The 27538-nt window shown below is 50.3% G+C and overlaps 2 protein-coding genes across 7 annotated transcripts; one reads left to right on the top strand and one right to left on the bottom strand.

Moving 5' to 3' along the window:
• Positions 1 to 330: 330 nt before the first annotated feature.
• Positions 331 to 21789, bottom strand: VPS16 (VPS16 core subunit of CORVET and HOPS complexes). 4 transcript variants are annotated; one of them, XM_060122255.1, is made up of 24 exons: positions 21552 to 21751; positions 6823 to 6911; positions 6482 to 6579; positions 6266 to 6394; positions 6041 to 6185; positions 5801 to 5916; positions 5578 to 5700; positions 5392 to 5447; positions 4923 to 5012; positions 4732 to 4826; positions 4504 to 4580; positions 3916 to 4047; positions 3694 to 3821; positions 3528 to 3563; positions 3227 to 3335; positions 2929 to 3063; positions 2725 to 2833; positions 2537 to 2634; positions 2347 to 2454; positions 1948 to 2025; positions 1682 to 1851; positions 1504 to 1600; positions 729 to 832; positions 331 to 613 (listed from the first exon to the last, which is right to left on the bottom strand). In XM_060122255.1, exons 1-24 carry the CDS (start codon positions 21602 to 21604, stop codon positions 469 to 471), a joined length of 2520 nt encoding a protein of 839 aa, XP_059978238.1. In that variant the 5' UTR covers positions 21605 to 21751; the 3' UTR covers positions 331 to 468. The 4 variants fall into 4 exon arrangements, with proteins under 4 accessions (XP_059978238.1, XP_059978237.1, XP_059978240.1 ...); XM_060122254.1 differs by lacking the exon at positions 21552 to 21751 and adding an exon at positions 7437 to 7561; XM_060122257.1 differs by lacking the exon at positions 729 to 832 and having other exon boundaries at positions 21552 to 21789.
• Positions 21690 to 26775, top strand: PCED1A (PC-esterase domain containing 1A). 3 transcript variants are annotated; one of them, XM_060122260.1, is made up of 8 exons: positions 21690 to 22148; positions 22434 to 22578; positions 23108 to 23187; positions 23296 to 23534; positions 23629 to 23779; positions 23876 to 24143; positions 25969 to 26040; positions 26389 to 26775. In XM_060122260.1, the coding sequence occupies exons 2-8, from the start codon at positions 22455 to 22457 to the stop codon at positions 26634 to 26636; spliced, it is 1182 nt and encodes a 393-aa protein (XP_059978243.1). In that variant the 5' UTR covers positions 21690 to 22148; positions 22434 to 22454; the 3' UTR covers positions 26637 to 26775. The 3 variants fall into 3 exon arrangements, with proteins under 3 accessions (XP_059978243.1, XP_059978242.1, XP_059978241.1); XM_060122259.1 differs by having other exon boundaries at positions 21691 to 22148; positions 23897 to 24143; positions 25771 to 26040; XM_060122258.1 differs by having other exon boundaries at positions 21691 to 22148; positions 25771 to 26040.
• Positions 26776 to 27538: the final 763 nt, after the last annotated feature.

Below are 27538 nucleotides of genomic sequence, written 5' to 3'. Positions count from 1 at the left end.
TGGAATAAATGAAAACAATGGTAAAGTGTTTAGCATGTTTCGTGTGTGTGTGTGTGTGTGTGTGTGTGTGTGTGTGTGTAATGCTTTTCAGTGTGGTTCTTGATGACTTGGTGCTTATTATGTTTTGTGCCACCTTTCCCCATAATCTTCCTAGGGGCTGTGGGCTTGAGAGGACTTTCCTTGGTAACTGTGGAGAGGGGTCTGTAAATATCACTGGAGAAGCTCCCTCTCCAGTACCCCACAATCAAACACATGGTTCTGCTGAGGTATCTGGAAGGTTCTGCCTCCAGCTTGCTTTTGCTTAGAATGGACTTGCATAGACAAGTACTCTAAAATGTTTCGACTTTATTTACAACCAGAACCCTCATTCTCACCCCAGCTCTTCGGGCTTTGCTCTGGGGTAAGAGCTAGATGAGCAGTGACACTTCTGCCAGGCCCAGGGCTTGCGGAGATGAGCAGGTAGGCCCCTCACTTCTTCTGGGCTTGAGCCCGGGCCCGCTGAATCTTGTCAGCCGTGGCCCCATCTGTGGCTCCAGTGCAGTGGGACAATACGAGGCTCATCTCTGCCTCATTCCGGTGCTCGATGGCAACGTCTGCAGCCTGAGCCACGTCCCTGGGGTTTCAGCAGGAGGGGAGATGGTATTGCGCTGCCCAAGGGCACAAACCATGCCTCTCATCAGCCCACTGGCTCAGCCACCCAGCACCCTTAGGGCTCTCAGCAGACGCACCCAACGAGAAGCAAGGCCTTGACCTTCTGCTCGGGACCCACGCGGGAAGCATACTTTTTGGCTTCATATTTGTTGTGTTGTTTCATGCAGATTTCCACAAAGGGCTTAGGAGAGGGAGAGGGTGGAGAGGGAAGATAAGGCAGAGACCTCCTGTTCTCTCTCTTATGAGCAAAGTCCAGTGGATTTATTATCCCAATGTATTTTATATACCCTTCAGTCTGTATAATGCCCGCCCATTCCCACCCAACATACACATACAACAGTTGTGATCTCAACATTCTTTGGGCAGAAACAACCTACCACAAAGATCTGTTAGAGCTTTGGGACCAATTATTTCCATGTGTCCACTCCACCATCCACTGCTACTCACTCACAGCAGGCACCTTCCTGCCCTCCCAGGGCCTGAGTTTTCTCTCATGGCTGCCCTTATCCCACCGACCCACCACACCTCTGAACCACCTGCCACAGAAAACAAACCCCTCAACATCCTCCACTGCCTCACATATGTGCCCTCCCTGTGCCCCTCCCTCCCAAACAGGACTTTCCTTCAGGCACGTGGTGTCCCTTGTGGCCCTCCTTTGGGAAAGCAGCTCATTCTCCCTCCCCCTCAACATTTGCAGGCAGACTCAGGCCCATCCTCCCATGTGCCTGGCCCAGGAAGCTCCCACTAGCTCTGCGGGAGAGCTGAACAGATGTGTGAACAGACTGTCTGAGCCTGGCCCTCTCCCCAGTACTACCTCACTGGAGGTGGGGTAGAGGGAGGGCCCCATCTCACCAGGTAGCCGATGGGTGATTTCTTGCTCTTAGAAAACTTCTCTAGCTCCTCCCAGTCTTCCAGATCTGCTAGGGCGGTCAGCTTCAGCCACCAGAGCCTGTGGGAAAGTTGGGGATGGAGGTGTTCCAGGAGGGGCAGGGGGTCCTGGGACCTATAGGCACACCGGGCCCTCATCTACCTCTTGTCAGGGATGCGGAAGTCACGTGCCAGCTGCTCCGCACGCTTGTTTTGGCCGCTGAGGATGAGGGTGGTGACCGTGTCGTGTACAGACAGGTCTAAGAACCGGCCCCCCAGCTCATCTTCTAGGCGTCGCTGCAGCCGTAGGAGCCGCATTTGATCCTCTGTGGCCTGGGGACAGGGATAAGGCAGGACAGGGATGAGAGGGACAAGGAGGGAAGACCGGGAGGGGAGGAGAGGAGGTTATTAGAGAAGAACGGGACAAACCTTGGCTGCGAACTCATTCTTGGCCTTGTAGAATGCGTCGGCTGCCGCCTGCAGAGCTGCGACTCGCCCCTCAATACGCTGCAAGGGCAAGAAGGGACACCTGAGTTCATAGCACAAAGGACCTCGGCCCTCCCACCCAGGCTATGGTTTTCTCCCCCATCGCTGTGCCCAGGGTTGCCACTGCCAGCCTTGGCCACTGGGCACACGGCTCTGCTGTCCCTAATGGAAAGACCAGCTCCTCTGGGACCAATCCCCAGCCTGGCCTCATGTCTTCTCAAGCTCTCCCCCCACAGTGAGGACCAAATGGGGTATGTGCTGCATTCAAGGCCTAGACTCCTGGAGAAGGAGCCAGACCACCGGCCCAGCCCGTGGGCCCCACCCGCCCTGCGGCCCTCAGACCTCCTCTGCAGCGTAGCTGGCTCGGACGTGGAAGCTGCCCAGCTCCTGGTGGTTGTCATCCTGATTGTAAAGGTCCTTCAGCGTCTCTAGCTCTTGATGCTTACAGAACTGGGGCCACAGCAGGTGGGCAGTCAGCAAAGCCAACTCAAGGGCTCAGGAGGCTCCACCCCACGCTGCCCCCTGCACACACCTGTCGGTACAAACTTAAGGCCATGGGCTGGTTCCGAAGCGTCATGAAAAAGTCTCCTCGGTTCAGCTCATTCTTCAGGTGCAGCAGCACCGTGAACACTATGGGACAATAAGGTGGGATGAGGGTCCAGCCCAGCCCCTTCCTCAGCCCAGGGTCCCCAGCCTTGTCCTCACCCAAACCCTGCTCACCCAGGTCAGTATCCCCACTCTCGATGGCCTTGCTTAGCGCCAGTTTGCTCCTCTTCATCTTTAGGAGAAGGGGAACCTGTTCCCCAGAGCGTGGCTCATATTCCAGCAGCTGTGGGGTGGGGAGGAAGGCACAGAGAGAAGGAGCTGGCCTGGGGACCTCTAACACCCACATCAGAGCATCCAGGGAGGGCTAGGCACCCGCACCTTGATGGCCAGCTCCGTGCGGCCACAGCCATAGGCTCGTGCAGCAATGTCAGAGTAAGAGACACCAGGTGTGTCCCCCAGCTTCTGGTTAATGGCACGAGCAACATCCTCGTCAGACACGTCCTTCTGTTGTACCTGCAGAGGGAAGGGGGTGTCACACAAACCTGGCTCTCACCCCTTAACCCCCACCCCCACTGCCTTGATCAGGACCCACCCTTTCAGCTCTACACTTATTTCCTACACCTCACCAGGGCCTGTAAGCCCCTAAATGCCCTTAAACTCTGTCCTATATCCTCACCTTGTAGCAGGCCCAGTGGGCCAGGATTCTGCTGACGCCCTGCACTTCAGGAAGCCGCAGGTACTCACATATCTGAATGGCCAGGGGGTAAAGCCTCCGCAACACAAGCCTGGCAGACAAGGGAGGTGAAGGGCACAAGGGATAAAGTGGGGTAGAAAGAGGGCAGAGTGGTCCCAGCCTGTAACTCCAGCCTCCCAGATCCCAAGGAAATGAATCACGAGCAGCGACCACAAGAGCACACCAGGGGCTGTAATGCCCACCCACTTACGGCCCTCCTCCCAGCACCCTGGGCTTGCTGTACCTGTCCAGCAGCACCTGGATGGTGAGCTGCTTGTATCTGTATTTTATTTGGTTAAGGATCCAGTTGGGAGATAAGTCCTATTTGCCAAGGACCTTCAGGAAGCATCTCCATCCCCTTGCCCTTCCACCCCTGGAAGTAAACACCCTGTCAGCACACTTGGGGATACTGGCTATAGGTGAGGGGAATCCCGATGTGATAGTCCCGAATGGCATTGAGTACACGAAGGTCCTGACACATGCGCACAAAGCTGTCGGGTGGAAATCTGTCCAGGAAACACTTTCCAAAGGAGGCCGCCTGAAAAGAGTCAGAGGGCAAGAGAGAGCTTCCCTCTCTGCCAGCCCACCCTTGCCCAGCACCCCCTCCCTCCAGCCCTGCCATCCAGCCCAACCCTGAGCAGACTCTTCTGCATGTCTGGCCAGTGCTCATGTCCCGCGGCCTCGATGCACTGCTGCACGGCCTGGGGCAGCTGCCCCAGCTCCTGGATCTCCCGTAGGTACTCATCCGCCTTCTGGCTCTCTTTCTGGGGAGGGGGGAAGGTGCCAGGGACAGTGCGTCATGACTGAGAACACCTCCATGTCTGGCCCCTAACCCCTCCGGGCTGTGGTTCAAATGGGCTGGTTTGGAAGGCTGCAGAGGCCAGGCCCCAAATTCCCTCAGCCCACTCAGTCCTCCCCGCAAGGTGCCCACACACACCCCCATAGCAGCCCACAGTTGCCTGTGAGGGCCCTGAGACCTCTCAATAGAGCCCTGACTTGTGCCTAGACTGGGGGTTCCCTGCCCCTCCCTATCACCACACGAAGGACACCATGTCCCTTCAATCCACCTGAGCCAGCTCTCTCTAGCCCAGCCCAGCCCAATGTCCTGTCTGGACCCCTGTCTTGACAGGTAGCACTTGGCTGCAGGGGCATGGGCTGGGCCAATTAGGGGAAGGGGAAGGACAGCATCCTGAGGCCCAAGGAGAAGCCCAAGGCTTTACCTCATATTCCTTCTGGGCCTCCAACAGTAGCGCTCCGGGGGCCATTGAGGCAATTTTAAAGATCTCCTCGCTGGCCACTGGGAGGAAATTGGTAAGTGGGAAAGGGGGTCAGGAAACCCTCATCCCTACCTCAGTACCCTGATCCTACTCCGGGGCACCGGCCCAGGGCAGCTGTGGTGCCGAGGAGCCCCTGCCCTGGGTCACCCGGTGCTCTTATGAGGGCCTCACCTGGAACCTCGTGCAAGAACTCATGGGTACTGCGGGAGAAGATGCGGACCCCATCCAGCTCAGGCACCAGGTAGGAGTCCTCATCCAGCACGAACCTGAGCTTGGTCAAGGTTCCTAAGAGCACCCAGAGATGGCGCAGGGCAGGCGACCCTCCTTCCCCCTCCTCACCCCCAGCAGCCCTCCAAGGATACTGGATGCCCTCAGGTGCGTCGCCCACCACCATTAGCCGCCTCTCCCAGGCTACCACAACGGCCCTCTCCTTGCTGCGAGGACGGCTGCACCTGTGGACAGCACCACACACACACACACATACACACACACACACACACACACACACACACAGGGACACACGGGATGCCTGGTCCACAGCCATGTCTCCCACATCGCTGCTTGTATCACTCTGCCTTGGGACAACCCTGCATAGGCTTGCTGCCGCTTATCCCATTCCTCTGGCTGACCGGTCTGCTTCCCTCTCATCCTGTGCTGTCAACTCCCAGGGGTATCTGGGGTCCACAGGGGACTGGCCCCTCAAATATGCACTGGCAGAGAAGACAAGATTCAAGCTCCACTTGGCTGGGTCAGTAGACAGGATGAATCAACTTGTCCCAGGAGACAAGGCTATGTCCACTTCTACCCCCAGGATAACACCCTCATCCTCACCAGACCATCTGCTTCGGGGGAGCCCGGATGTTGCAGTTGAACTCACACAGCTTCTCCTGAAAGGGTGCAGGGAATGTCATGGTCCTGTCTCAACAGTCACCAGTCTGGTTCAAAAGCCCTTCCCCTACCCACAAGAGATCTTTCCTAGACAAGGCATGGTGCCCCTGTGTTGTCCCAGGATCACACCTTGAGAGACGCTGTCCCCATCCAGATGTACCCTGTGTCTGTGAAGAGCGCCAGGTGTCTGTAGGTGAAGGAGACAGCCATCTGCAGGAAGCTGCTCACTCCTGCGGCTAGGCCAGGGGGTGTCTGGGGCAGGGCCGGGGAGGACACCAAAGATACTGACTTCTCAGAGCCTCCCACTGCCTCCCCCAGTCCCTCCAGTTCACTCCCACTCAAGGCCTCTCACCACTGCAGAGCAGGCTGCGTGATCCAGGAGGTAAAGATCAGGTCCTACAGCCAGAAGAATGTGTGCCACTCGGTCCTGGCACATTGTGGTCCAGCATGATGGTGCACTCTGCAGACCTGCGGCCAGGGAAGAGGACAACCTCAGGCTGACCAGAGCCCACAGTTTCTGCCTCTGATGGTCCCATGGACTGGAGGCACATTTGTGGGCAGTGAATGCTGCCTCAGGGGTGTCAGGGCTCACCTGGCACCTCTGGCATCCGGCGGAGTTTGAGGTCGCCCACGTTGGCACTGAGGGTGAAGCGGTGGGCCCCTGTGAGGATGGCCACCCCAGAACCAAACTCAGTATGGAAGATCCGGGCATCTAGAACCCGGTTCTGGAGCACCTCCTGGAGAGAGGGGCCGTGGGTTGAGGGAGCCGCAGATTCCCAGACTCCATCCCTTTTCCCCAGCCCCCTGGGGCCCCTACATTGCCCATGCTGAAGTGTCTCCGGAAGTCACCATGAAGCCCATAAACCAGCACGACCCCGTCTTCCTGCACACAGAGCAGCTCCTCCTCAGCTGACCAGCCCAGGGACACCACGGGCCCACTCTTCCACTGCAGAGGAGAGGGAGGTTCCGGAAGCTGTCCTCGGGATGCAGAACCCTGTCCAGCCCCCAGCCGCAGGGCAGGCAGGGTGCTCACCAGCAGACTGGCCAGAGGCACACCAGAAGCTGAGTAGATCTCAAGAACTGGCCGTGCGCTGGCAGGCTTCTCCTTCCGCCCGGGGTTCCTCAGCAGCGCTGTGGTTTGAGAAGAAACCTTCTGTCCTAGCTGCCCAGGCCCACCCCATGTGAAGCAGGCCTTATGAACTAGCTCCTTAGGCCCGCCCCACATGTGGCAGGCCTCCCGAGAACCAGGATTAAAATCATCTCAGTAGGGTGGAGTGGGGGTGGGTAGCATATGCCAGCAAGAACCACCCAACAGTAAGGACCCCAAGTTCATCCCGCGGTCCCAGAGCATGCAGTGCCAGAGGGGAAACTTACCAATGGGGCCCCCATAGGGCGCAGCGGCCACCAGGCAGTCCCTCAGTTCCTCCTTCAGGTCCCAGTCCATGCTATACAGCTCATATTTCCTGCCCACACAGTGACAAACAGAGATTAGACTCGTCATGATCCTGCATCCAGATGGGCTGAGCCCCAGAGGAGCCCCTAATGCCTCCATCTGTTCCCCCCCAAGGGGCAGGGAGGGGGGTGATGACTAGAAACAGCTAGGCCAGCTGACCACATGCATGCTTAGGGATAGCAGGTGAGGGAGCAGAGGGTGTTTGGAGGGCAGGCTGTGTGGCCAATATCCAGGGCACAAAGTGAGGTGGGACTAGGGTGGGGTGGTTGGCTTGAGCCTGCATTAGCAGGAAATAAGACCCTCCAGGAGGGCCTCCCAGGATAGACAGCCTTTCTTCTATTTCTGGTTCTTAACACTGAATCTGGTTATGGGCTTTACACCCAGGGGTCCAGCTCAACGCCTGTTGATAATGAACCCAGTTTTAGAGGTACTGAGTGAGCAGTGCCTGAAAGAAATCCAAGAGGAGCTCTTTAGTAAGCCTAGAGCTAGGGAGAGTCCTGGGTTGCAGATGCCAATATATGAATGCTTGACTCACAGGAGGTAACTGAAATTACAAACTGGCAAACTGGCACGAGATGACTGCAATCTGAGATATGCATGGATCACCAAGAGACGTGCTGCATGGGAAGACAGAGTAGGAGGCTTGAGGCATGCCATCATTTGAAGGCTGGAGGTGGGGAAAAGGGGACAGAGAAGAAGTGGACACTACACCAGGATACCAAGAGAAGACAATGTTCAAGAAGGAGGGTGTTTCGGCTAGTATCATTTCAGGAAACTTCCCGTTAAAGATCAGGAAGATGTCCATCATTTCTTTCTATTGACATTCTTCTCGGCATTCTAGCCAAAATAATTTAAGAAAAAACCCCCAGAGGTTTCCATTTTGAAGAAGGAATGAGGTTGCTACTATTCATTTACAAATAACGAGATAGTCTACTTAGAACATCCAAAGCAGTCTATGGAACAATGAAAGAAAGAGCTCAGTAAGTGATCAACAAAAATCAATATATTTTTTTCTATACCAACTAGTTTTCTATACCATAGCAAGAACTAATTAGAAATATAACTCTTGATAGCAATAAAACTATGATACTGAAGAATAAACCTAATAAACATTTTTTGCAAAATCAAATCAGTTTACTCAAGGATATAGAAGACATGAAGAAATATTCTAAAGGATGTATAAATGCAAGAGAATTCCATTAAAAATCAGTCCAATTTTCTGGTGGGTAGGGAAGCACAAACTGATTCTACAGTTCATCTGGGGGGGGCAAAAAAATGTCATCTGAAAGAGAAAATACTGGATAATATTTAAGAACATTTGAAAATATGAAAACAGATATATATATCAGATATTGAATACACTTAAAAACTAAAGTTAAGGACTTCCCTAGTGGCACAGTGGTTAAGAATCTGCCTGCCAATGCAGGGGACATGGGTTCGATCCCTGGTTCGGGAAGATCCCACATGCCACGAAGTAACTAAGCCCATGTGCCACAACTACCGAGCCCGCGTGCCGCAACTACTGAAGCCCGCGTGCCTAGAGCCCGTGCTCCGCAACGAGATGCCACCACAATGAGAAGCCTGCGCACCACAACAGAGTAGCCCCTGCTCGCCGCAACTAGCGAAAGCCCACGCGCAGCAACGGAGACCCAATGCAGCCAAAAATAAATAAATAAAAACAAAAATACTTTTTTAAAAAAGCTCTAATTAATTGTGAAAAAAATGAAAATAAAAGTAAAAGAAAAATGGTCAAGGGCTATATCATAACTGTGAAAATATTTTAAAACGAAACATAAAAAACTTGAGAAAAATGTAAGCTAATATTTTCATAATGTGAACTATGGAAAAGTCTTTCAGAGTAAGACACAAAACCCAGAAATTAAAAAGGAAAAGACTGATAGACGTTATCACATAAAACTTAACATATGTATGTTAAACATTAATACATAAAAGTCAAGTGACTACTGTGAAAAAATCTGTAACATTTGTAACAAAGGGTTATCATGGAGAACACGTAAAGAACTCCTTTACAAATCAGTAGAGACAACACAATAGAAAAATAGTCAAAGGATATGAACAGACATACTTAACAACTAGGTAAATATGAATTTAAAAATTATTTTTATGTTTTGGCTATCTGAATGGCAAAAAATTAAGAGGTGAATAAATAACATGGAATATTGTTGAAGATGTGGAAAAATGAACACTTTCCTACATATTGGTGGGAGTGTAAAATGGTTCAACCCTTATGGAAGAGAATGAAGCACTTATGTATCCAATTTTTAAATGTGTATGCACTCTATCTTAGCAATTTCCTTCCAAGAGTCTAACCTATGAAACTACTTGCACAAGTACACAAAGGTATGAATTCACTGCAGCACTGTTTAAAATAGTTTTTAAAAATCCTGGTAAAAATCTCCTTAAATGCCCATTAAAATGAGACTGGTTAAATAAACTACTTATGCCCATTTGGGGGAATATTATGTGCCTATTAACAAAGTGACTGGGTATGTTGACATGAAGTGGCCTCTAAGATATATTGTTAAGTAAAAAAAAAGGCAAGCTGCAGTGCAGTATGAACCATATGAATCCACTTACACAATAAAAAACTGAGCACATATTTTTATAAGCATATTTACATATAATCACACGTATGTGTGTAAATCCATAGAAGAACTCTCATAGGCCTCCACACTGAGCCAGCGTGGAGAGACAGTGGTTACCTTTGGAGAGGGTGGTGAATGGGGGAGGGGAATAGGGAGACTGACAATTTGTAGGCTATATACCTTTGCATTATTTGAATTTTTCAACCCCATGTACATTTCTTTTGACCTTTTGTTACTAAAATCCTTAGATTAAATCTGATGGGAAGATAGATATCCAAACAGACCTAGCATGCCAGTTATCAATTCACTGACACATAGCTCCAAATTCACTCTTCCATATGTGTTTTGTGATAACAGACAGTATTCTTTTAAGAATTTCTCCTTCACAGTGAGCCTGATGTTAAGCCTCCTCAGTAGAGGGCGCTGGAGGAACACTGCACGAGGAAGAGGCTTCTCCTGCTGCTTCCAGCAGGGCAGTCACCCAGCAGCTAGGGTGTGAGGACATCTGGTGGTGCTCTGACCAGCCATGCAGCAACCTCCAAGGCTTGCCCAGACTGGCTCCCTGGACAGACATGGCATTCCTGGCCTCCTGCCTACACCAGGCCCTACTCCCTCTGCATGCCAAGATGCCAGGCCACTGACTGCCCTGCCCGTAGCCTTGTTTCCACTGACCCCCTCTGCACAACCATGCACCCAATCACTGGCTGTGGCTTGCCTTACAGACACTAAGTGCTCCAGGCTGCCGGCATCAGCTCCCCAACTCCCTCTGCACGCCCACACCACTGACCCCTAGTTGCAGCTCACCTGTGGCCCCTACCTGCTGAACCCCAGAGGGTTGCTTCTTGCTGGCCAAGCAACTGTGGACCAGCTCTGGCCCAGGGAAACCGGTAAACTTCACTGCCATCCGGCGGGCTGCAACTGTATTTTCTCTGAGGTCTGAAATGAACCCCAGCCTGGGGAAGGTCCCTCCTTCCAAGTTTGTCGTTTCTTGAGTACTCTCCCTTAGCCCTAGGCTACCATATAAAAATTTCTCACATCTTATAGTTACTCTTTATGACAGCTTAATAATTCCTTACATTTATTAAACTTGCCCAGTCTACATCTCTTGACTGGACCCAGACTAATTGGTGCAGGGAGTGGCCCCAGGAGACAGACCCCTAAAGATGGGATTTGAGGACTGGTTTGGTCATGTGCTTGGGCTTGGGTGCAGTGCCGTGTTCCCTGACAATGCAAAACGGATGCTAGTAACCCACTGCGTGCAGCAGCATCACAATTAACCAAACCTGTAGTTCATTGTAGTGAAATGCCAAGTCAAACACGTGCTTGACTGTATGGCAATAACGATGATTTTAAAGGCTGTGGTGTGGATGGGTTATTTTGAGCGTACTTGAACATTTACAAAGAGAAAATGACAAGGTTAGGTCCATTAACTTTCAGCTGCAGTCACGATCTGAGAAGCAGAAAGCTTCTGTAACAGCCTAAAAGAATCTCTTATTTCTTGTAGTCACACAGCTGCTACTGCTGAAAATCAAAGACAGAGTTTAATCTTATGGGTTGTTAAACAATGACAGTTAAATTATCTGGCACATGTGAAAGTTAGGGCACTAATTAGAAAAGAAAGGAATCCTGAAACTTGGAAGGGAGATAACTGGTTAGACCCAGATGAAACTGACAATCTTGAGCCCCCAAGTCATTCTGAGTCTTCCTTACCAGTGGAAGTAGCTTGCCCTCCTGTGTCCGAGGAGACTAGCCTTCCTCTACTTGAAGACACTGTTATGCTCTCACTTGAGGTAGATGTCTTGGGAGCCTCCCTCTCCAAGGCTGACCTGGCTAACATTACTGCTGAGTGGTTAATCGGCCAAGAGCAGAGACCAATACATGGTCCCAGTATGGCACCATTCCCAGGGGGAGCAGTCCGCAAGTCGATTACACTGGACCTCTTCCATCATGGAGGAGACAAAGATTTGTCCTCACTGGAATACATATTCTGGATGTGGATTTGTCTTCTTTACCTGTAATGCCTTTGCTAGCACCTACCATCGTGGACTTACAGCATGTCTCATGTACCATGGGACTTCCTTGGTGGTCCAGTGGGTAAGACTCCATGCTCCCAATGAAGGGGGCCCAGGTTCAATCCCTGGTCGGGGAACTAGATTCCGTGTGCATGCCACAACTAAGAATCCTCATAATGCAACTAAGAGCCCGCATGCCGCAACTAAAACGCACCACAAGCAAAATAAATAAATAAATAAATAAATAAATAAATAAACAAACAAACAGAACGTCTCATCTACCGTTGTAGCATTCTGCAAAGCCTTGCGACTAATCAAGGACTTCACTGCACAGCAAAGGAAGTGCAGCAGTGGGCTCAGGTCCATGGAATCAACAAGTCTTACCATATATCCCATTACCCAGAAGTGGCTGGTCTAAATGTACTGACGACTCAGTTAAAGCACCCATTGGGAGACAGTATCCTAAAAGTATGGGGCCCTGTCTTACAGGATGCAAGCTTATGCTTTGCATCAGAGACCATTATATAGTATTATCTCCTCCACAGTCAGAATATGGGGGACCTGGAATCAAGGAGTGGAAGTGGGAGTGGCTCCTCTCACTATTACACCTAATGACTCTCATTAAAATATTGCTTCCAGTTTCACTAACTTTGAGACCTATTGGTTTGGAGAGCTTAGTCTCCAAGGGGAGAATGTTTCCACCAGGGGACACAACAATGGATTCACTGAATTAGAAGATAAGAGTGCTACCTTGGGGACTTCCCTGATGGCGCAGTGGTTAAGAATCCGCCTGCCAATGCAGGGGACACGGGTTCAAGCTCTGGTCCAGGAAGATCCCACGTGCTGTGGAACAACTAAGCCCGTGTGCTGCAACTACTGAGCCTGAGTGCCACAGCTACTGAAGCCGGCGCGCCTAGAGCCCGTGCTCCGCAACAAGAGAAGCCACCGCAATAAGAAGCCCGTGCACTGCAATGAGGAGTAGCCCCCCTCTCTGCAACTAGAGAAAGCCCGCAGGCAGCAACGAAGACCCAACGCAGCCAAAAAATAAATAAATAAATTTATATTTATATATATATATATATATAAAGGGTGCTACCTTGCCATTTGGGGCTCCTTATGCCACTGAAACAACAGCCAAGAAAATGGGGTTAATTTACTGGTTGAAGTGATTATCCTGATGGCCAAGGGGAAATCAAGCTGCTGCTACACAATGGAGGCAAGGAGGACTGTCTGAAACCCAAGGGATCCTCTGGGGCACCTCTTAGTACTTCCGTGTCTAACAAAAAAGGTTAATGAAAAACCTCAGCAATCAAAAAAAGCAGAATGACTGAGGTTTGGGTCACTTCACTATGTAAAGAGCAGAGCAGTGAAGGTTCTGGCTGAGAGCAAGGGAAATATGGGATGGGTAGTTGAAAAAGGAAGCCATAGATACTATGATATTGTGACCAGTTACAGAAATGAAGACTATAGCCACTTTGTGTATTTTCTCTGTGTTTGTTGTATGCATGCGTTTATATATATATACCAGCCACTATCTTCTCTCCTTCCCATTTTTATTTTATACACAAATTATTAGAGGTTAACTTTAAAATTCAATTTTTAGGTAACAGAATATTCAGTGGGACTGTAATTCAATTTGAGGAGTAACTAATATAGTGATTGATACAATGACTGTTAAGACTGTATGTCTTCTCACTTTGGGGAAAAGAAGTTTACTTGTAAGAAGGATGGTATCTTGTTAAGCAGAAATATAAAGTTGTTTTGTTGTTGTGAGGGAGTTGAAGTGTAGAGGGCACTTGTGGAAGCTGATCAGCCGAAGAATGGACTGTGCCAGTTATCAAATTATTGCCTCCCAGCTCCAAATTCATCCTTCAATACATGCTCCACAGAGAGCTAGATGTTAAGCTTTCTCAGTAGAGGGCCCTGTAGTAAAGGGATATTGTAGGAGGAGGGGTGTCTCTGGCTGTTTCCAGCAGCTGCAAGGTCAGTCAGCAGTGTGGGTATGAGGACATCTGGTGATACCATGCACCCAGAACACACAATCCCTTGGTGACCTCACAGCATTGGCCTGGACTGGCATCCACCTTCCCGTGGTTCTCTCCACAAGACACCGCATGCTCCAGGTCTCCTGCTCATACTGGTGCCCCCTGTGCAAGCCCATGAACCTGGCCACCAGCTATGGCTCACCTGTGCCCTATCTGTGCCCAGGAGGGCTGCTTCCTGCTTGTCCAGTGACTGTGGACCAGCTCTGGCCCAGGCAAACCAGCAACTCCCCCACCATCCAGTGGGCTGCAACTATACCTTCCCCAGCAAGGTAGGAACCCCAGCTTGAGAAGGGCATTCCCCGCCCCCCAACTTGTCCTTCCTTTCTCCTCAGCCCTAGGAAAGGACAGTTTTATTTTATCTTATAGTTACTTTGTTATCACTATTTAATAGTTCTTTATACTAAACTTCCCCTATTTAATCACTGTATGGTTTGTCTCCTAATTAGAATCACAGTGATATTAACTGTGTCACATTCCACAGACCACTTGCTTGTCACAGGAGGGAAAACGGGTGAGGATGTGGCCATCAGCCTCCAAACTACCTGTCAATCTCAACTTCCCTCGTAGCAGACAACCCGATACAATGATGCCTCCAGATGAACACCACACACACATCACTGTACAAGGTGTTTCTGCCAAAAATGTCAACCTGAATCTGATCAAGCCTTTAGATCTAACACACAGTTTCAGGAAATACAGGCTATGATAGAGAAAAAAGTTCAAAGGCACCACGAGGAAGCAAGGGGACAAATCCAGAAAGCGACTAGGTCTCTAAAACAAGTCAACCTCATGAAAACAAAGGGTAGGGGTGAGAGTAAGGATGATAATGTTCAAGTTTACAAGAGACTTAATTAAGAGAGATAAGCAGGGAATTCCCTGGTGGTCCAGTGGTTAGGACCCAGCACTTTCACCGCGGGGGCCCAGGTTCGATCCCCGGTCAGGGAACTAAGATTCCCCGCAAGCCACGCAGTGCGGGCGTGGGGTGGGGTGGGTAAGCAACTGAATAATTCTTATTTGGGTCTCAATTTGAACAAACCAGTTATAAAAAGGCATTTTGAAGACAACTGGAGAAGTCTGAAGAAGGACTGGTTGCTAGATGATATTAAATGTTCATTTTGTTTGGTGTGAAATAACACTATAGTTTTCTAGGAAACTGTCTTTTTTTTTCAAAGTAATACACATTTAAGGTGTGACTATAATTTACTTTAAAATATAGCAGAAAATGTATTTGATTGAAAAGATGTCTGGATATTGTTTTTAAATGGTCCCAAAAAGTGTGTGTGTGTTGAGGGATGGGGGGCGGGTAGATGAAAAGTGAATGGCAAAGTGCTGACACTTGTTGAAGCTGGGTGATGATGAGCACATGGATGTCCACTACACTACTTTTAGAACATTTACGTATATTTGAACTTTTTCTTAAATTTTTTTAAACTTACAAGTAGTTGAAGCAAATGTATTACAACACAATAACAATTTTTAAGCCTAAACAATGGCTATGGGTATTCACTCTACTATTCCTACTCTGTTGTACATTTAAAATTTTTCACTGTAAAAAGTTATATACAAATTCCAAGAAAAAAGGGAGGTCACCTCTATCCAATGCCCCAGGCAGTCAAGCTCAAATGAGGCCTGAGCTGTGTCCAGTGCAGTAACAGGATGTCACTGAGAAGAGGGTGGTCAGACCATAGTGAGTGATAGGTGGGAAGAGAGAAAATGGAAGCAAGTATAGGTGGCAGTTTTCAGACCTTTGGTGAGGTGAGGAGGAGGGACTTGTTTATTTTTTGAATAGGGAAGTTTATTTTTTGTTAGGATGGGGAGATTTGAATATAGAGGTTGAGGTCTGAAAGGGAGCCCTTGGGGGTAAGGATCGTGGAAAACAATGTAGAGGTCTTCAAATTTTCCTGCAGCAAAGAAACACCTGGCTGCTTGTTAAAATACAGATCAAATTCCTAGGACCCAACCCAGAGATAATGGAGTAGATCTGGCCTAGGAAGCTGCGTGCAGCCAGCATCTCAGGTGACCTTGATGCAGGGGGTCCTGCGTAACAACAGCTGGAGAAACCTATGGTGGCGGGAGGGTGGATGGACGGCGCATGGTTTCTGAGAAGGCAGGGAGACGGGGCACACCTCCTCGGCAGGTTGGCAACACAACAGGCAGATTTCGTCAGGGGAACCCTACACTCTTCTAGGCAATGACTTCCAGCTCTCTGGGAAGCACAAGGTGAAGTCAGCGATTGGCAGGAGAGACCCAAGGAGGCTTTCACTGCAGTCCAGGAGGTTAGCATCGACACAGACTGGGGTGGGAAAGAAGCATACGGGTACAGGAGTAAGGGTCAGGGAGTGAAGAGCAGCAAAGCATGGGCCACCTCTTCAAGCCTTCAAGGTAAAGAAGGCTTCTCAGGGACAGTGAGGTGACTCAAGCTATGCCTCGAGGTTGGCCTGGGGCGTGGATGGACAGACTGAGAGCAGCATCTCAGAAAAGTCTAGAGGTGAGAACTCTGTGACGCTAGGCCATATCTTCCGTGAGGAAGGTCAGCTACATATTTCTCCTCTACCTGCAGGTCCTGGAAGTGGAAATCCCCAGAGCAGCAGTAAATGGACCCTGGGTCTAATACCAGAAAATCACTAAATCTAGCAGGTATGGTAGTCTCAATTCCAGCCCCCTCCGGGAAACAGTGACAAAATCCCTGCTGCAGTGCAGCTGAACTGCTGGAAAAGCACAGTCCACTGCAGTAAGAGAAGAGCTTGTGTGAAAATAGATGATCTCCAGCCTGTCCAGGCTGAGCTGTCAGATCACTGTGGAGGAAGAAGCGCATCAGGTCTAGCCTTGGGGAATAATCCATCAGTTCCAAAATCCCCAGGCCCCGAAGAGAGACCACAATCACCCCCGAAATCCCTTGACTCCAGCCTGCCTTAAAAATAAATACTACTAAAGTATCCTTGTGCTGGAAATGTAAAACGGTGCAGCTGTCATGGAAAACAGTAGGATAATTCCTCAAAATATTAAACACAGAATTACTATATGATCCGGAAATTCCACTTCTGGGTGAAAACAGGGTCTCGAAAAGATATTTGTACACCATTGTTTATAGCAGCATTATTCACAATAGCCACGAGGTGGAAGTAACCCAAGTGTCCACTGACAGATGAATGCATAAATAAAATGTGGTATATACATACAAAAGAATATTATTCAGCCTTAAAAAGGAAGGTAATTCTGATACATTCTACAACATGGATGAACCTTGAGGACAGTATGCTAAATGAAATAAGCCAGCCACAAGAAAGCAAATAGTGTATGATTTCACTTGTATGAGCTATCTAGAGTAGTCAAATTCATAGAGACAGAAAGTAGAATGGTAGTTGCCAGGGCTGGGGGAATGGGAGAATGAGGAGTTATCATTTAATGGGTATAGAGATTCAAATTTTTTTTTTTTTTTTTTGCGGTACGCGGGCTTCTCACTGTTGTGGCCTCTCCCGTTGCGGAGCACAGGCTCCGGACGCGCAGGCTCAGCGGCCATGGCTCACGGGCCTAGTCGCTCCGCGGCATGTGGGATCTTCCCGGACCGGGGCACAAACCCATGTCCCCTGCATGGGCAGGCGGACTCTCAACCACTGCGCCACCAGGAAAGCCCTAGAGATTCAATTTTGCAAGATGAAAAAGTTCTGGAGATTGACTGCACAATGTGAATATACTTAACACTCCTGAATTGTACTTTATAATGAATAAGATAGTAAATTTTATATTATGTGTATTTAACCACCGTTTTTTTTAATGTTCACGTTTATACGTGCAAAACAGACAAACGTACAAAGCCATAAAACCAACTAAAACAGTCAACCTCTCTTCTACGAAGAGTTCCACAAGTACGAAATGTATCTTCGGTCTCCTTCACCATAAAGGATGTTTCTAAGGGCTTCTCTGGTGGCGCAGTGGTTGGGAGTCTGCCTGCCGATGCAGGGGACACGGGTTCGAGCCCCAGTCTGGGAGGATCCCACATGCCGCGGAGCAACTAAGCCCGTGCACTGTAGCTGCTGAGCCTGCGCTCTGGAGCCCACAAGCCACAACTACTGAAGCCCCCACACCTAGGGCTGGTGCTCTGCAGCAAGAGAAGCCACGGCAATGGGAAGCCCGCACACTGCAGCGAAGAGTGGCCCCCACTCGCCACAGCTAAAGAGGGCCCGTGTGCAGCAACAGACACCCAATGCAACCAACAATAAAAATAAATAAATACATAAATGAATAAAAATAAATTTATTAAAAAATAAAGTACCTGAAACACTGTGTTCAACACCAAGCTCACCCTTTTCCCCACCAAACTCACTCTTCCTTTCTCATTATGTTAAGCCAAAAATCCAAGTCATCCTCGATTTGTTGCTCTTCCTCCTCCCTACTAAATGCAACTCATCACAATGTCCTTCAATTTTACCCCCTTAATATCTCTCCTATGGGTCCCCTTCTCTCCATCTCCAGTGCTCACCACCATCAACTTCTCCTTGGTCTATTCCACCAGCCTCCTAACCAGTCTCCATTCTTGCTTGCCCCTTCCAACTTGTCCCCCCATTGCCTCCAGGAGGAACTTAAAACACACACACACACACACACACACACACACACACACACACACACACACACACACACACACACACACACACCCTGCAAATCCAATCACATCAATCCTTTCACTTAGGCTTCTCACTGGTCTTCAGATAAAGTGGTCTCTTACCCTGTCTCCTTGTCTGTGGCACTCCAGCCACACTGGCTCTCTCTATTTAGGTCACTGAGAGTGTCCCTGTCTCTCTCGCTTCAGGACCTTTGTATATGCTCTTCTTGGATCCCATTCCCTGCACCTAGGTCTACTCATCTCCTGGATGGGGTATTGTTTCCTTCAGAAAGTCTTCTTTTCCTCTGACTTACCAATCTGTTATATGCTTTCTGAGGACCCTACACTCTCCTTTACCTCACTGCTTATGATCAAACAAATACAGAGTCATTAGTGGTTATCAACTGTCTCCCTGCTGGCTATAAGTTCTGAGGGCAGAAAGGGTCCATGTCTTTTTATTGGCCCAATATACATTCAGTGTGGCAAAGGGTTGGGCAAAATTATTTAATGGTATTATCTCAAACTGGGTTTTTAGAATAAAAATGGTTAAAATTCTGGAGCCTCATAAGAACTAATCACCATTACCTCTCCTTGCCCTCCCAAATTAGTGATTTTTCCAGAACATTACTTCCAATGCAAAAGAATCCCATCCTGTAGATAGGACTTGAAATGTCCGCCACCCTGTTTATCATTCATTCACTTATTTGAACATGTATTAAGTCTTGGCATAAGGTTATGCACAAATACAAATAAACCTAGTATCTGCACCTAAAATATTTTCTACTTATTTTATTTTCCTACTTAAAAACAAAAACCCTATGCTTTAACACAGGTTCTAGAAGAAGACCGAGCTCAAATCCTGGCTCCACTATCTGTGTAACCTGGTCACCTAACTTCTCTGTGCCTTGGTTTCCTCATCAGTAAGATGGGGTTAAAATAATGATACCTACCTCATGGGGCTGTGAGACTTAGACAATTTAATACACATAAAGTACTTAGCATGGTGTCTAGTACATAGAAAGGCTCAACACCCATTACCAAGAGCAACACATCGTCTGCAGCAAGGCTTATACCTCTACTCCCTTCTGGCGGTACAGTACAGGTAAGGGTAGGCTAGCCATGCAGATCATGTCTATAGCATGTACTCAACATTTACACTCATTTAAAACTTTATTGAGGGACTTCCCTGGTGGCCCAGTGGTTAAGAATCTGCCTGCCAATGCAGGAGACACGGGTTCGAGCCCTGGTCCGGGAATATCCCACATGCCGCGGAGCACCTAAGCCCGTGTGCCACAACTACTGAGCCTGCACTCTAGAGCCCACGAGCCAACAACTACTGAAGCCCACGCGCCTAGAGCCTGTGCTCCACAGCAAGAGAAGCCACTGCAGTGAGAAGCCCACGCACTGCAATGAAAGTAGCCCCTGCTCGCCGTAACTAGAGAAAGTCCCCGCACAGCAATGAAGACCCAATACAGCAAAAAAAAAAAAAAAAAAGATAGTAAAATTTTATTGGTGTATAAACAAAGCTAAGACTTCATATGATAACCAGGAGTTCTATGGCAATGAGGTCACCATTTTCAGTACTCTATTTAATAAGCCTGTGTAGGCAACATATATTTTCAAAAGTAATACATATTAATCTTTTATTGATTGATTGCCGTGTTGGGTCTTCATTGCTGTTCGCGGGCTTTTCTCTAGTTGCAGTGAGCGGGGGCCACTCCTCACTGAGGTGCGCAGGCCTCTCATTGCAGTGACCTCTCCCACGGCAGAGCACGGGCTGCAGGCACACGGGCATAGTTGCTCTGTGGCATGTGGGATCTTCCCGGACCAGGGCTCGAACCCGTGTCCCCTGCATTGGCAGGCAGATTCTTAACCACTGCGCCACCAGGGAAGCCCCAAGTTAATATTTTTAAAAGTATATGCTGTGTCGTAAACACCAAATTACACGCTACCTATGTCAACTGACAACCCTTCTCCACAAAAAGTTTAAATCACTGTTATTTCCTACTGACTTCCCTGATTTTTAACTAAATTTTTGCAACTTTTTTCACATTGTACAGGCACATTTATAAGAATCAGAAATAAACAACAAATGCAACAGATCTCTAAAAATTGCATCAAGGCATTTGTCCACCTCAGAAGTGTTAAGGGCTGACATTTTGTGTATTAAAGATTACAGTGAAAAGTTTTAACATGTGAATAACAATGGTATATAGTTTCACTAGCATTAACAGTTGTCTTCTATTGAAATAAGACCCCAACGAGATGCCTTTGTGATCTTTAGTTGCAATCAATAAAGTATTTTTTTAAACTTTATTAGGCAATCACTACATAGCAGGCACTGTTCTAAATATGCACTGGAGATAAAGAGATGCAAGAAATGCTCTCAGCCCTCAAGGAATTTGGTTTAGCAGAAAAAACCTATACAAACATTGCCCTACTGTGCCATACATAACAGACCTTAGCACTGGGTCTTGTGAGACCCAAAGGAAAGTCAGCTGAAAGTCAAGTCTGTTGGGCTTAAATCAGGGAAGGTTTCAGAATGAACCCTTAAACTAAGTCCTGAAGGATGAGTAAGAATTCTCCAGTGAAGTAAAGAGGGAAATGGCAGTGCTCACAGAAGGAACTGCAGGCTGGTGTGAACACAGGGAGCCCTGTGTTCATGATGTGTTGGGATCCTGTTCTGTGCAACTGGAACACAGATTTGGGTAGGAGTTGAAGAAATTGAAGTCGAAGTTGAAAAGACAAATAAGGCCGGTTTATAGATATAACACGAGGAGTTTGTACTTTGTTTTTCAAAGAAGAGAAGTCATTGGAAAAAATCCTAATTAGGGTAATGATGTGTCAGTCTACACTTTAGAAAGATTAGTGGTTTAGGACTCCACGACTCCCATGAGAGGGCTGCCCCTAGCACGGGGTCCTCACTCGTGCTGCCTCTGGATTTAGTGGCGATTCGCCTCCTTCTCCCAGCCTTGGTCAGCACTGTTACCCCGCCCGCCGTGCAAGCAGGCCCCCGTAGGAGCACCCCTGGTCTGACTTCAGCAGCACTTCCCGGCAGGAGACCGATCACTCACTGTCACCCGTGGGCGGCCACCCTCAACGTGATCTGAGCATCCTTCCAGAGGCTGACAGCCCTGGGCTTCAGTTGGGCTGTGCCGCTACCTGTGTGACCACTACGGTTGCCTCAGTTTCCTTCTCCGGAGAAGGGGAAGGCCCGGCCCTAGGTGGCTGTGTGTTAAGTGGTAGACGCCGCGGGAGAGCCGGCGAGGGGCGGACCCCAGCGCCGTAGAGACCGCGACGCGCGCGTCCGGCTTCGCTCAGAGACTCAAGCCGGCGGGCGAGCGGGATAAGCCAGACCGTGGGAGGCAGGGCGGGGCGGCTCACCGGTAAAAGGCAGAGTCCCCAAGCGGGTTCCAGTTCGCGGTGTAGCAGTCCATAGCTGGTGCAGGTGGCAGCCAGCCAGCGCCGAGGGGACACGCACCTAGCGCGGGCTCCAGGCAGGCACTTCCGCTTCCGCCCGTTCGGGTCACGTGGCGAGGCCGCGGCCACGGCCGTCACCGCTGTGGGCGGCTGCACTTGGCCGCCGCCGCGCCCCTCCCACGCCCGGGTGGGCCCGGCCCTGGCTCCTACTCCCCACGGCGGCCACCCCTGCTGCCTTCCTGGCCCCTCGGGCGTTGGGGGGTCGGGCAGAGCAGGACATGGGTGACCGGAAGTGGGAGTTGTGAGTGTCGCAGCCCGGGGCGGGGAGGGCCCAGGCGCTGTCGGGCCTCCGCGACTCACGCATGGAGAGTGCTGGGCGTCGGGCTGCGGACCGACCGCTAACCGGGACGCACGGGCTCTGCTGGGCAGAGGCTGTGCTGAAGCGACCGGCCTCTTCGGGCGCGGGAACATGAGGCCAGGCCCGGACCCCGCTGCGGGAGTGGCGCGCGGTGTGCGGGCCTGCCCGGGTCGCGGGTGAACGGCGCGGCGCCCCGGGACTCGGTAATTGGCGCGAGCGAGCGCGCGCATGCGCGGGGCGGCGGCGGGCACGTGGCGGGGCGCAGGGCTGCACCGCGCGGGAAGCGCCTCGGTGTCCTGGAGCCCTGCGGGCCTGGCGACCTCCTGCCTCATGTGCCAAGTGTAATGGAGACCGGCGCCACCATGGGCCCCACTCTGCTAACGCCACCTGGTCCCTGTAGCCCAGAGCAGCCCTGAAGGGGCCGCCGCTGGTCTCGTTTATTCCGTGTGGGCCCTGGAGCCAACCTGTCCTGAGTCTCCACCCTGCAGCCCGTCGTTGTTGGCGGCGGCATGGTCTTCTGTCTGGAGAACGAGGAAGCGCGCCGCCCGCTGGGAAGCACCATGGTCCAATTCCAGGCCTCTGAAGTCCAGCAGCTGCTACACAACAAGTTCGTGGTTATCTTGGGGGACTCAAGTGAGTGCCCTTCTAGAATCACACTTCCCGGTCCCACACCTGCAGCCTGTTTTTTGCATCTGAACCCTCTGCCTCCATCTCAAATCTCCTTCCTGATACCTAGTCTGGAACAGTCCAGTAGGTTTTCTCTTTTTATTTCCCTAACGCCTTACACAGGTGTCCTGACAGATGTAGCCTGTCAAGCTTTTCACCCCATCCTTGCTCAGCATTTTTCTTCCTGACAGTCCCCCACAATGTCCCTCATGGAAGCAGTGGATTGTGCTGTCTGTCTCTTGGGTGACTTGGCTGACTTATTTCTGCCAGGTGATCTTGGGTCACTATATACTGAGTTGAGAAGTGATGTACAGCTAGAAGGAACAGAGGTAGTGCCAGGACTTTGTAACCTCACCTTCTCTTCTGTCTCTAAGTCAACACTCCACAAAGGTGGTGTTGGGCAGCCCCAGCCCTGGGAAGATGGGAGGCCTGGATTTGGAAGGAGCTGGGGTGGAGTGCAGCCTGCCTCAGCCGCAGGATCTCTGTCTCCCTGCAGTCCAGCGGGCTGTGTACAAAGACCTGGTGCTTCTGCTCCAGAAAGACTCACTGCTCACAGCCGCCCAGCTGAAAGCCAAGGTGAGGGAAGCTTGGTGGCCATGCCAGTGGTGGGTGGGCACAGACTCTGGCCTGGTAGGGTCCTCCTCCCTGGCATGGGTCTGACCAGCTGGGTCGGGGGGTGGGCAGGGGGAGCTGAGCTTTGAACAGGACCAGCTGATGGCTGGGGGTCAGCTGGGTGAGCTGCACAACGGGACACAGTACCGAGAGGTCCGCCAGTTCTGCTCGGGTTCTGGCCACCACCTTGTACGCTTCTACTTCCTCACCCGCGTTTACTCCGAGTACCTCGAGGGAATCCTGGAGGAGCTGACATATGGGCCTGCCCCGGACCTGGTGATCATCAACTCCTGCCTCTGGGATCTCTCCAGGTTGGGGCGGGGGGAGAGGGAAACCAGGGGTGGAGGTATGGCTCAGAGGCCACCCACCCCTGTGCTCTTGCCCACCCTTTGTGCTACCCAACAGGTATGGCCGCTGCTCGATGGAGAGCTACCGAGAGAACCTGGAGCGGGTGTTCATGCGCATGGACCAGGTGTTGCCAGACTCCTGCCTGCTGGTGTGGAACATGGCAATGCCCCTAGGAGAGCGTGTCACTGGGGGTTTCCTTCTGCCTGAGGCAAGTGACCAGAGCCCCTTAGGATAGAGGACGGGGCAGCTGACTGGTAGATAGAGGACCCTCCCTTCCAAACCTGCTTCATTCTGTGGCTCTTAGATGCTGCACTTTATCACTCAGCTCCAGCCCCTGGCAGGCTCTCTGCGGCGGGATGTGGTTGAAGGGAACTTCTACAGCGCTACACTGGCTGGGGACCACTGCTTCGATGTCTTGGATCTCCACTTTCATTTCCGGCATGCAGTACAGCACCGTCACCGGGACGGTGTCCACTGGGACCAGCATGCCCACCGCCACCTCTCACACTTGCTTCTGACCCACGTGGCTGATGCCTGGGGTGTGGAGCTGCCAAAGCGTGACTATCCCCATGGTGAGCCCTACCACAAGTGGGGACGGTAGTGATGCAAAGAGGGCCCTCAAAGCATAGGGCTCATAAACAACAGGACAGAGATCCTCAAGGGGGGTAGAGGCCCCTTGAAGGACCGTTGTGGATCCTGAGTGCTCCTTCCTTCCCCTGGGTTTCTGTATGGTCTAGCCGTGTGGTCACCTATGTGTATGTGAGTGAGCATTGAGCACATAAGGCAGCATGTCAGAGACCCTTATGCTACAGATAAACGGAAAAGGAATGGGAATACTTTTAGACAGGAGTAGATGTGGGGGGTGGAAAGGCAGAAACAGAGGAAAGGTAATCCAGACAGTGTGGCAGAAACAACGAAGCCCCTTGGCTGGTGCTGTCACCCCCTCAGTTCCTGCCTGCTTATAAAGGGAACATCGTGGGTGATTGTTCCATGTCTGCTTCTGCCCTGGATCGTGTCCTCCAAGGCTAAGGTTCCTGCCTCACTTGTTGACAACTCATCCCTTTAAGCCACTTGTCTAGGACAATTGCTGTGTACATACTACCTACAGGATAGTGTTTATTGAATTGGAGACACGAGTCATGTTAGAAGGCTGTAGTAGCATTAAGGGATGTGAGGGCATAGAGAGGTCAAGAATGTCACTTTTAGCCTGGAGTTGGAGCATCAGGGAAGTGAATTAGGATCTTGATTATATAATAGTCCAATTTCTTTGTTTTTTTAGGTAAGAACTAAATCTCATCTAAATCAGTTGGAGAACTGATCCCCAACAAATGAAGGGTTGCTCTAAAGGTTGTAAGGCTAGTTTATCGTGGCTCAGGTCTTCTGAATCCAGTTTGGAGCCACAGAAATAGGAACATCAAAGGGAAGAGTTGGGTGGGAGGATGAGTTGGTGAGTTTGGTTAGGGCAGATCTCTTTGAGGTACTGTGAAGATGTTGAGTAGATTTGGAGTCAGTGATGCCCAGCAGGGAGATGGCAGCTGAGGGCATGAATGTGAACAGATGGAAAGAGCAAAACAATAGCCGTGTTTTGGAGTTGGAAGGGAAGAGGGGCTGATGGAGGAAACAAAAGGAGACAAGGGTAGAGTCACTTTCAGGGAGGACAGAGGCTCTTGGCCACGTGACTTGTCAGGAAGCGAGGAAGTGGTTACATTTCATAGGATAAGTGTTGAAGGAGTGGAGTAGGGTTAAAAGAGGTAGTGAGCAGTTGATGGAGAGAATGGCACCTGGGCAAAATACTCTTTGTGGGAGGAAATATGAAAGGAACAAGGGCCTACTGGGAGAAGGAAGTGACAGGATCTTTGTTTTTAAGAGAGAAGGTTTACTAAGCTTATTTATTGGTCTGTGGCAAGGAGCTGGGAGAGGAAAAAGCTAAAGATACAGGAGCTGGGCAACAGAGGGAGGAGACTGGAGGGGAGCATGAGGTCAGAACAAAGGCAAATCCACTGACTATTGAGACAGGCAGGGAAGAAAGAGTGCAGCTTGGGCTTGGCCTGAAATGAGAGGGGATGAGGAAACCTGTGTAGGAAGTAGAGGGTGCTGTGTTCTCCAAGAGGAGGGAGTAGAGGTTTAGAAGTGTGGACAGCCACAGTTCAGGGCGGCCTGGCTCCCCAGGCCTACCTAAAACAACCATCCCATTCCTAGACCCATGGATTGAGGACTGGCCAGAGCCGGATCATCTCTTCCAGGGGAGCCAGGGGCAGACCCCAGCCTTCAGGGAGCAGCTGGCCTTGCCCCCACCCTCTCCTTTACCCCTTCCCATGCATTTTCCCTACCCTCTTCCTCAGCCCTCCCCACCTCCTCTGTTTCCACTCCTGCCCCAGGATCCCCCTTTTTTCCCAGGCCAGCCCTTCCCACCCCATGAATTCTTCAACTTTAATCCAACAGAAGACTGCTCGATGCCACCCCACTTAGGTAGGTGCCTCTACAACCTCCCAGCACACCTTTCCCAGCATCCCCTTGAACCTCCCCCATCCTAGCCTCCTGTGTCCAGGTGGGCTGAGAGGAGTTGGGTAGCCCTTGTGCCCCCCAGGCTTGGGTTCAGTCACAGCTGAGTCTGGAGCAGCATCCGTAGACTCATTAATTAGCTCATTGATTGTCACAATTTCCTGACTTGGAAGTAGGGGAAGTAGTACTGCCATTTTGCAAATGGGGAAATTGAAGCCCAGAGAAACTCACCCTGGAGGACCAGAACTGCCTGAAGGTAGAGCTGGGCTCACCCTGGCCAGAAGCCCATTCTGATAATGGCTGGTTCTTTTGTAGGATGTAGCCCCGCAGTGAACTTTGTGCCTGGCCCCCTGCCTCCTCCAGTCTCCAGCCCTATCCCCCATGGTCAGCACCGGGGCCTGGCCGTCCACCGGGGGATGCCACGCTGTATTCACACCAGCCCCTACCACGTGCCAAGGACAGGGGCACCCTGCAGGCAGCGTCCCAGACACTCAGACAGGCTGATCCATACATACAAACTGGACAAATGGCCTCCTCCCCATTCGGGGACGTGGCCTGGGTAGAGTGGATCTTATGCTGGAGCTGAATGTGCCAGTGGCCCTGCAGTGCCTGCTTCCCACCCCAGGTGCTGGGCCAGGGTATCTTGCTATGCCTGGCATTGTTGTTGTCCATTGCAGTCACCAATAAAGGCATGGAAGAACAGAGTAGCATCTTTTTGTGTAAGGGAGTAGGTCTCCCAGCCATGATCTTAAAAGTTGGGGAGGCTGCCTCTGGGCTCTCTGCGACCTTGGACCTTTTAACCCACGCTGTTTAGAAATCATTGAATGCATCCTTCCTAGTGTCTCACACACTTGTTTACACCCTCACCAGAACACACGTGTACTTAACAAAGACCCTGGAGGGGTTCTTTGTTGTCAGCAGCTCTTTGGGATTGGGAAATATCAAGGGCTGAGTTGAAATTGTCAATATTTTATATGCAGTTTGGAATCTGGCTAGATCTCACCTATACCAGTCTCACACATTCATGTGTATGTTCAACACTCATCTGCTCCTGGAGATACAAGATACATACCTTGCACAATTTCTTGGCACATGGTAGACACTCATTAAGTGGTTGGAACTAAACAAAAAGCTCCCGAGCCCATGTGGGAGACTGATTAGAACCCTCCTCCTCTCAGAAATCACCCAAGCGAAAGTGAAAATGAGAAACAAATGTAAATACCATATCTGATGGCCAGGAAGGAGCAGAAACTCCAAACAGTGAATTAGGTGGATAGGCTGAAAAACGCAGTGGAACCACTGCTTGGTACAAATCAGTTTGGAAATTCTTGGGCAGCATTTACTAAAGTTGAACATTTATGTACTCTGTGATTCAGCAATTTCACTTCAAGAGAAATGAGTACATCTAGACAGATTTACCAAAAGACCTGTGCAAGAATATTCATAGAAGTTTTTTCATAGTAGC

Source organism: Lagenorhynchus albirostris, chromosome 15, assembly GCF_949774975.1.
Source record: "Lagenorhynchus albirostris chromosome 15, mLagAlb1.1, whole genome shotgun sequence".
NCBI lineage: Eukaryota > Metazoa > Chordata > Mammalia > Artiodactyla > Delphinidae > Lagenorhynchus > Lagenorhynchus albirostris.
Note: the sequence above shows the minus strand (reverse complement) of the source record. Positions and strands in the feature narration are given on the sequence as shown.

Bases quoted from the DNA above. Each gene is read 5' to 3' on its own strand.
- PCED1A (XM_060122258.1), top strand. From the start codon at position 22,455: ATGGTCTTCTGTCTGGAGAACGAGGAAGCGCGCCGCCCGCTGGGAAGC. The intron at 23,535-23,628 runs GTTGGGGCGGGG...GCTACCCAACAG, and splicing joins TGCCTCTGGGATCTCTCCAG to GTATGGCCGCTGCTCGATGG. The intron at 24,144-25,770 runs GTGAGCCCTACC...TCCCATTCCTAG, and splicing joins AAAGCGTGACTATCCCCATG to ACCCATGGATTGAGGACTGG.
- VPS16 (XM_060122254.1), bottom strand. From the start codon at position 7,561: ATGATGGCATGCCTCAAGCCTCCTACTCTGTCTTCCCATGCAGCACGT. The intron at 6,912-7,436 runs GTGAGTCAAGCA...CTGTGTGGGCAG, and splicing joins TGTAATTTCAGTTACCTCCT to GAAATATGAGCTGTATAGCA. The intron at 4,581-4,731 runs GTGAGGCCCTCA...ATTTCCTCCCAG, and splicing joins GTTCTTGCACGAGGTTCCAG to TGGCCAGCGAGGAGATCTTT.